The following is an 8,309-nucleotide window of genomic DNA, read 5'->3' as shown; positions in this document are numbered from 1 at the left end:
GAGAACCGTAGCAGCCATGCCAGAAAAGAGGAACTGGGAGGGGGTCTTTCAGAGACGGGAAGGTGGGTGGCTGAGGCATTTGGGAAGTGGCACGTCACGTAGGCAGCTGTAGGGGAACAGGCAGCATGGGGGGTGATGCTGTCGAGTGGCACTGGCTTGGGAGAGCAGCCACAGCCTGAGCCTGGATGAGGGGGCTATCAGAGAGGCCAGAAAGGCTATCAAAGGCCAGAAAGCCAGCCAGAAGAACAGACGAGCGTGTCGGACACTGGAGCCGAAGAGTGTCTGGGACCCAGGGATGAAAGAGGCCGTCTTGAGTCTCACTTGAGTTAGGCCAGGATCCAATGAGCTCAAGGCAAGGAGGGGACAAAAGGGGAGGTGGGGACCAGGGTGGGCCTGGGTCACTCGAGGAAGGGGGAGCCAGAGTAGGGAGAAGGGCAGAGCAGCAGGTCCTAGCAGGAGACCACGGAGGAGGAGGGGGGAGAAGGTCAGGAACAGCTGGGGATGGGAAGCAGAACAGAACACCTGAAGCAAGTGGGCCAGGCCACACCTCCGCCTGCCACGGCCCCAGGCGACCAGCCCAGCCCAGCCCTGGTGGGGGAATCCATCCCTGTCTCTCCATGGGAGCCAGCACAGGGCCTAGGAGGGTGGCATCTCACTGCCCTTCTGCTACAGGGCTGGGCACGCAGTACGACCTCAAATCTGCCTGTGGTGACCCTGCCCATTCAGTCCAAGAATTGATACCCAAGACTTCCAATAGCTAACAGGTATACTGAGCACCTATTATGTGCCAGGCACCCCACCAGCCATGATCATCCAATCTGCGTGACCAGGCGGCCCCCTTCTTACCATATTCTTACCATATCCTACTTGGTTTGCATCTCCCACCCCCTGCCTCATTTCCCAAAGCCTGTTGGGCATAAATCCTGTGCAGAGGCTGGGCAGGTCTAGGACAAGCAGGATTCTGTTGTTTTGTTTTGTTTTGTTTGTTTTTTGAAACAAGAGTTTCGCTCTTGTTGCCCAGGCTGGAGTGCAATGGCACAATCTCCGCTCACCACAACCACCGTCTCCCGTGTTCAAGCGATTTTCCTGCCTCAGCCTCCTGAGTAGCTGGGATTACAAGCATGCGCCACCACACCTGGCCAATTTTGTATTTTTGTAGAGACGGGAGTTCGGGAGTTGGGAGGCTGAGGTGGGCAGATCACTACCTGAGATCAGGAGGACCAGGGGCTGGATGAGGGAGCAGGAAAAAGTAATAATAGTAATGAATTAAGATAATTTGAAACAAAGGAAAAGGTGATGCTTTTCCAGGCTGGTCCTGAACTCCCAACCTCAGGTGATCCGCCTGCCTCGGCCTCCCAAAGTGCTGGGATTACAGGTGTAAGCCACCGTGGCTGGCGGACAAGCAGGATTCTAAGGAGGAGTCTGCCCCCCACACCTAAGTCCTGATGGAAGAACAGCAGGAAAGAACTCTACCTGCTGAGGGGTAGGGTAGGCAGAACACAGAGGGCTTCCAGCAAACAGCAACAGTGGGGGTTATACAGCCCCTTCCCAATGAAGAGGGCTGCGTGCCTGACCCTGGAGCCCTCAGGCCATATTTAGACTCTGTCTCACAGCCTCTAGTCCCCTTCGAGTTAGGCCTTACAGGCAGGAGCTCACAGATCCATGCCCTTAGAATAGCCAAGGCCCAGGGCAGTGAAGTGACTTGGTTAAGATCACACAGCCAGCTGATGGCCCTACAGCCCTGGAGCTCCCCAACAGGGAGCTCTTGCTGCAAAAACATGGTCCCCAACCCCTGGGAGGTTGGAGTGGTCTCATCTCATTCCTGGGCCGTCCATCAAATCCCGGCCCTCACTAGTGATAGGTATGATGAGCCCCATCTCTGGGGAAACTGAGACGGGGGGGCGGGGGGAAGATGCTGCAACAGTGTCATGCGGGAACTTGAACGCTGGCTTCTGCTGACCAAGTCCCAAGAGGCCAGCACTGTGTTAGATACAAAAGTCCTCAAGACGTTGTCCTCACCTCATCACCTTGGAGCAGGCTTGGCACCAAAACTATGGATGTGTGAAACTGTGGGGGATTGGAAAGGGGCAGTCCAGTTTGGAGGACACCTTGAAGCTGCCTCTGGGTTTGGGGTTCAGGGCCTACGCTCAGGAGCCCCAAGGAAGAGGATCCACCCAGGCTGCCGCAGCGTCCAGCCACCACCACCCACCCCAGGAGAGCAGCCCAGGGCCGGGGCCATGACCAGGACCTGTCCATTAACAAAGCCCAGCCACCAAGAGAAAGATAGCAGTTCATTTCACAGGCCAGGAAACCAAGGCCAGAAACACCACTGGCCCCACCATGGCCACCGACTCCTAATCCCAGCTCCTCCTATTCTAGAATAAACAGTCCCAAACATACACCTGCCAGAGCTGCCATCAGCTTGGTCAGAGTCACCTTGCAAGTATGACTCTGAGCAGGACCCCTCCCAAGTGCTGCAGGGTCTGGGTGAGCTCTTAGGACACCAAGCACCTAGAGGGTGCTGGCAGCTTGGCCCCTGACTCTAAATCCCTGTCTCCACACCCAAACGGGTATCTATATAAAAATACAGAGCTAAAGGTAACCCCCAAGCTCTGCCTCTCGCCCCTGCCCCCGGCTCCTCAGTCCCTCATCCTTTCCACTCGCATTTATGAAGCACCTACTATGATACATGCTCAGCACCCAGCTAGGCCCCGGGGGATGCATGCAGGAAGTAAGCCACATTGAGGATTCTGTGGGGGTGAGCCTGGCAGCTGGCTCATCCAGAAGGGTGCTGGGAATATAACAGGGGTCCGGATGGTTGGGGAGGGGTCCTTGCCCAGGACTTAAGGCTCTCTGACTCTCCATCCATCTACTGGAGGCTCTCAGCTGTGTGTGGCCCTGGCCTGGATGCCTCCTGGGAAGGACATTCTCTGACTTGAGATCACTCCGACTCCAGAAACCACTGATTTTACCTAGAGGTCCAGAGAAGGAAGTCCACACTCTCAAGGTCACACAGCAACTAACTCAGCAGCTGTTTTGCCTGGGCCCACCCCACATAAGACACAGGCTTCCTGCAGACAAGGCTGCTCCCCAAACACAATTCACCCCAGGCAGGACTGCCCCAACCTCCCCAGGTACCACACACCCACCTCAAGCACTTTCTCCTAAGCCAGCCTCCTTCCTGCTGGGGTACAATGCCAACAAATACACTGGTTGCCTTCAACTCTCTCCCTTTAAGAGTCTCAAGCAAGCCGGGCGCAGTGGCTCACGCCAGTAATCCCAGCGCTTTGGGAGGCTGAGGCAGGTGGATCACCTGAGGTCAAGAGTTCCAGACCAGCCTGACCAACATGGTGAAATCTCATCTCTACTAAACACACACACACACACACACACACACACACACACACACACACACATAAATTAGCTGGGCATGGTGGTGTGTGCCTGTAGTCCTAGCTACTCGGGGAGGCTGAGGTAGGACAATCACTTGAACCCAGGAGGTGACGGTTGCAGTGAGCCAAGATAGTGCCACTGTACTCCAGCCTGGGTGACAGAGCGAGACTCCATCTTAAACAAAAAAGAAGAAGAAAAAAAGAAAAAAAAGAATCTCAAACCTTAGGGCAGGGCGTGGTGGTGTTAAGCCTGTAATCCCAGCACTTTGGGAGCCTTAGGTGGGAGGCTCACTCGAGCCCAAGAGTTTGAGACCAGCCTGGGCAACATAGAGAGACCCCACCTCTATTAAAAAAAAAAAAAAAAAAAAGTCTCAGCCCACTCCACACCTCACCTCTACCAGGAGCCCACTCTCTCTGCAGCCCCTGCTGGGGATGAAAGGCTATCCTTCCCCTAGCACGGCAGCTCAGCCTTTTCTAGGTGCCATGGAATGAAGAGGATCCTGTCTGCTTGCCTACGTTTCCAGGGGGGCTGCCCTCACTCCCCAGCTCTAGATGGGGCGTAGCTCTCTCCCGCGACCACTCATCTGGCCCAGGGTGCACAGGAATACAACATGCCCTCATTCTGGCCACATTTCCTCCAGGACCTGGTCTTTCCAGGCCACTGAGAAGAGGAAGTGTTTGCCCAACTCCACAAAAACACCACAACCTTTCTGCACATACAGGGCAGGGGTCCCACATCACATGGGCCAGGAACTGCAACTCCCCCTGAGAACCAATGGCTGAACAGACACAGCCACTGGGGCCACTAATGCAGGACACGCAGCCTGCTGCCCCACTCCAGACTGCAGGGAGGGTCCCACTTCACGACTCTGAGCGCCTCCAGACTTCGGGAGACCCACAAGGAGGTTCTGCCCTCAACTTGGGAGCCACCCTGGCAGAGACCCAGCCTCTCTTTCCCAGTTGCACTGCTTTCCAAGTCTTCATCCAGCCGAGGGGACTGAGGGATGAGTTGGGAGGGTGGGCTGGGGGTCCCTCCTCTAGGTGCATGCCCCAGAGCCGTGCACACTCTTCCCATAACCTGACACGTGCGTTCCTGATGAGCTAGGAGGAGTTGACGCTGTCACCCCGGGTCGGTCGGCTGCCCACCCTCCGCACCCTGCACTCGGAGAGAGACGCCCGACCCCTCCCCCGGAATGTCCTTCCATCTCCCGGCTGCGAGTCGGCTCGCCTGCGGGCAGGGAGGGGGCACATAGCACCTCTCCGGGTGGCGGCACAGACCCGGCGGGGACGCCCCCCACATCCTCACGACCAGGGAGGCGGCCGCGGCCCAGACCCAGTGCGGGACGGCGAGCGCGCGCGGACCTACCCGCTCCACATCCCGGCGCCTCCGGCGCCCGGGCGTCCGTTCCCAGCGCCGCCGCCGCGTCCTCCCGCGCCGCGTCCCCGCCCGCCGCCGACTCCGCCCGGGGCCGAGCCGCGCCGCGCCAACGCCTGTCAGCTCTGCTCCCGGCCGGCCAGTCAGTCTGTGCCGCCAGGGCTCGCGGCCCCCAGCCCAGCTCAGACCCTGCCCTGGGCGGGTCACGTGGCTGAGGGGGCGGCCCGAGGACACGTGCCCGGCCCCGCCCCTCCCCCGGCCCCACGCTGCGATCCGGCGCGCGCTCCCAGGGCCCGGCCCCACCCGGCCCGCAGCGCCGGGACACGGAGACCGCGGCGCGGGGAAGGAACCCGCCCCCAACATCCCGGGGCCCGCGCCGCGCTCGAACTCTCTAGCTGACTCTGACTCTTCCTCTCCAGTCGCCCTCTGCACCACCCACTTTGGGCCACCCCTGCTCAAGAACCTACAATGGCTCCCGGGCTCTCCTATTCTCACACAGATTGTCACTTAAGGCCAGCAGACACCCTCCCCCCTCCTCACCCGACACTCCTTTCCTAGGCCTTCAGCTTAGTGCCTGTCCCTGTGCGACATCCTGCCTGCTGGGAAGGGGAGGGCACAGACCCAAAACAAGTTTTCTGAGTCCTGCTCTCTGAGTTTGATCCTGAGGGAGTTTCCACCTCTGATCCAACTCTCCTACCCGGCCTCCTGCCTCCTAACACACTCTGCCCATCCTGCCTTTACCCACCATCTGCCCTCTGGATGGTATTCCCCTCCCCCCCACACACACACACCAGTCCACATATACACACACCTGTCTGGTCCCACATCCTCTGTGAAACCTTTCCCTGAACCCCAGACCACTGGTCCTGTCCCTCAGTTCCTCTGTCCCACCCATTCTGAGCCCTGATCATTGGCCTCAGCTTCAGCCTGGGACTGGACCAGTGAGAGCAGAAGCCCTCTTCTCTCCCACCAGGAACCATGGCTCCCACCTTCTCTGTCTGGGGGAGAACTGGGAGTGTGGGGGGAGGTACTTCCCCTTCTAGGTGCTACCAGAGGTCTGGGTGCTACACCTCCAGGTCCACTGACTCAGGCCCCAGGCTCGAGTGAGTTAGATCCTCATTTGAGGACACATGTTATTCATTCACTCAACTCATTCATATAGTCAACCACTCCATCTGAGCACAGACTGTGGGCCATACAAGGGCTGCGGACCCAGAAGGAAACTACAGACACAGGCTCTGCCTTCCTGGGGCTCCACAATGGTGGAAGGATGGAGGATGGGGGACATATTCTCCAGGACTCCGCATCCAGGACACAAATAGATAACAATGCTCCTTCCTCACTGGGCATAGTGCACACCAAGGTATGGACCCTGGAGAGTGGAGGCCAGGCTGGATTCTATACCTTGCTTGCTCGCTTGGCCTGCACTTTGTGCAGTGAACAACCTCGACAGCTCTCCATAGCATCCTTTCCATCTTTCTAGAATCACTCAGCCCCGGTGTCCCATAGCCATCACTGCAGGGTGGTTGTTTCCATGGCCATGGCTTCCAGAGGGCAGGGATTCTCACTTTCTTGGTGTTCCCCCACCCCACCCCCAGCCCAGCTCAGGGCCTGGCCCACCCAAAGCAGGTGTCCACATGTGTTTGCTGGCTTGAGTCACTCATCAGTAGGTCTTGAGCAACTGCTGTCTTCCTGGCCCTTGTTCTGCTCACCATTGAGGGGAGGAGGAGAAAGTGACACAAAAGGAGCCCAGTACAGAGCCTTTGCCCTCCAAGTCTTCACAAGCCCTGGCAGGAGATAAGGCATGGCAGCCAGACCACTGGGAGATAAAGGGTGGAGGAGGCGGCAGCTCAGGGCCCTGTCCCTGGAGGAAGAGTCCTCAACCTGGGAGGGCCGGTGGACTGGGGAGGCTCTTGAACGAGGTCTCAAAGGACAAGTGTGTGGTCACCACTCTGGAAGCATCAACACTCAATTTCTAACCAGAAATAGCCTGTCATCCGTACTTCCTGCTACCATGGACTCTCAAGCCTCACTGCCTCCCCCATAGGGAGGACTCTACTGCTCAGCTGAACTTGCTCCTCAGCTGAAAAGGATGAGCTCAGAGAAGTTAAGGAACCTGCCTGATATCACACAGCCAGGGGCAGTGGGGCTGAATCCTCTTATATCAGTTTTCCAAAAAGATCACCCAGAAACTCGAGGCTCACTTGTAGCTGCAGCTGTGTGCAGCCAGGCAGCAAGAGGTTCCTGAGCACATGATAGGTGTCTGGCCAGTAGCAGGGAAGTGAGAAACACAAGTTGTGTCCTCACCGGGCGAGTGGCTTACGCCTGTAATCCCAGTACTTTGGGAGGCCAAGGCAGGCAGATCATGAGGTCAGGAGTTTGAGACCAGCCTGGCCAATATGGTGAAACCCCATCTCTACTAAAAAATAAAATAAAAATTAGCCAGGCATGGTGGCGCACACCTGTAGTCCCAGCTACTCAGGAGGCTGAGGCAGGAGGATCGCTTGAACCTGGAAGGTGGAGATTGCAGTGAGCCGAGATCGTGCTACTGTTCTCCTGCCTAGATGGCAAAGCAAGACTCTGTCTCAAAAAGAAAATAAATAAGTTGTGTCCTCTGCCCACAAGCCACTGCCCTCCTCAGCCTCCCTCCCTCCATCCCCTCCTGCCTGCTTCATCCTGAGCCTGGCAGTCTTGACCACAGACCCTTGGCTGAAGGCAGCCGAGGAGTAGGAGACAGTCAGCCTGGATGACCCAGGCCCTGATTCTGGACTTCCAGGCCTGTCCTCAGCTCACTGTGTGACCCAGGACAAGCATCTTGTCCTGTCTGAGCTTCAGTCTCTACCTCTGAACAGCCACCAAATTGAGCAAGACAATCCGAGCCATTCCCTGGGACTCTCTGAGCCCAGCTTCTCACACTGGCTGCCCCGCAGCTTGCCAAGATTCCCCCTCCCTTCCAAGCCCCAGGTCCCGAGTTCACCTGTCTGTGCCCCAGGGCTCCTCTCTCAAGTTCCCTTCAAGGGCAGGGCACAGGCCTAATGGGGTGTAGCGGACGGTCCCTGCACTCATGGCCAGGAACACAGGGCATGTCCCTCGGGCGGGGCAGCCAGCGGGCTCCTCAGTAGAGTCCATGCTTGGAGGGCCAAACTGAGGGTCCCTCTGAAGGGTGCTGGACAGGGAGGTAGCAGGAGCCTTCTTCCCGCATCCAGGCTGAGCCTCACACTAACCTTTGCTATCTCCCCAGAGCAGCAGCCTGGGAGGGAGGCGCCACCTCCCAGGACAGCCGCTATCTCCTTCAACCCCGTAATTATTAACTCATGTGGTTCCTCCGGCAGCAGAAGACACTGGGCCCTCCTTCTGGGCTCTGGGCCAGGGGAGGTGAGACACCCCGAGGGGAGGTCCCGTGTTTCAGCCAGGCTCCCAGATGAGGCTTGTCCCCTCTCCACGCAGCCTGGGGCATTGGAAAGAGCCGGTCCAGCCTTGACCCTGTCATAGCTAGCTGCGTGACCCTAGACAGGCCCTTCTGCCCATGACCACAGGCCTGA

The 8,309-nt window shown here is 57.9% G+C and overlaps 1 protein-coding gene across 5 annotated transcripts in view; it reads right to left on the bottom strand.

Moving 5' to 3' along the window:
- RAB3IL1 (RAB3A interacting protein like 1) overlaps positions 1 to 7,988 on the bottom strand; it is a 23,561-nt gene extending 15,573 nt beyond the window's left edge. For 2 of the 5 annotated variants that reach the window (XM_032283162.1, XM_032283164.1), the window contains exon 1: positions 7,745 to 7,959. In XM_032283162.1, coding sequence (XP_032139053.1) covers positions 7,745 to 7,896 — 152 coding nt within the window. In that variant the 5' untranslated portion in view covers positions 7,897 to 7,959. Of the gene's footprint in view, positions 1 to 4,758; positions 5,015 to 7,744 lie in introns of those variants that run through there. The other 3 variants (XM_032283161.1, XM_032283163.1, XM_032283165.1) reach the window with 3 other exon arrangements.
- Between the last annotated feature and the right edge of the window lie 321 nt (positions 7,989 to 8,309).

Source organism: Sapajus apella, unplaced genomic scaffold (genome assembly GCF_009761245.1).
Source record: "Sapajus apella isolate SASKATOON/1434 unplaced genomic scaffold, GSC_monkey_1.0 scaffold14, whole genome shotgun sequence".
NCBI lineage: Eukaryota > Metazoa > Chordata > Mammalia > Primates > Cebidae > Sapajus > Sapajus apella.
The sequence above is the reverse complement of the archived record's forward strand: the minus strand, read 5'-3'. Positions and strand labels throughout refer to the sequence as shown.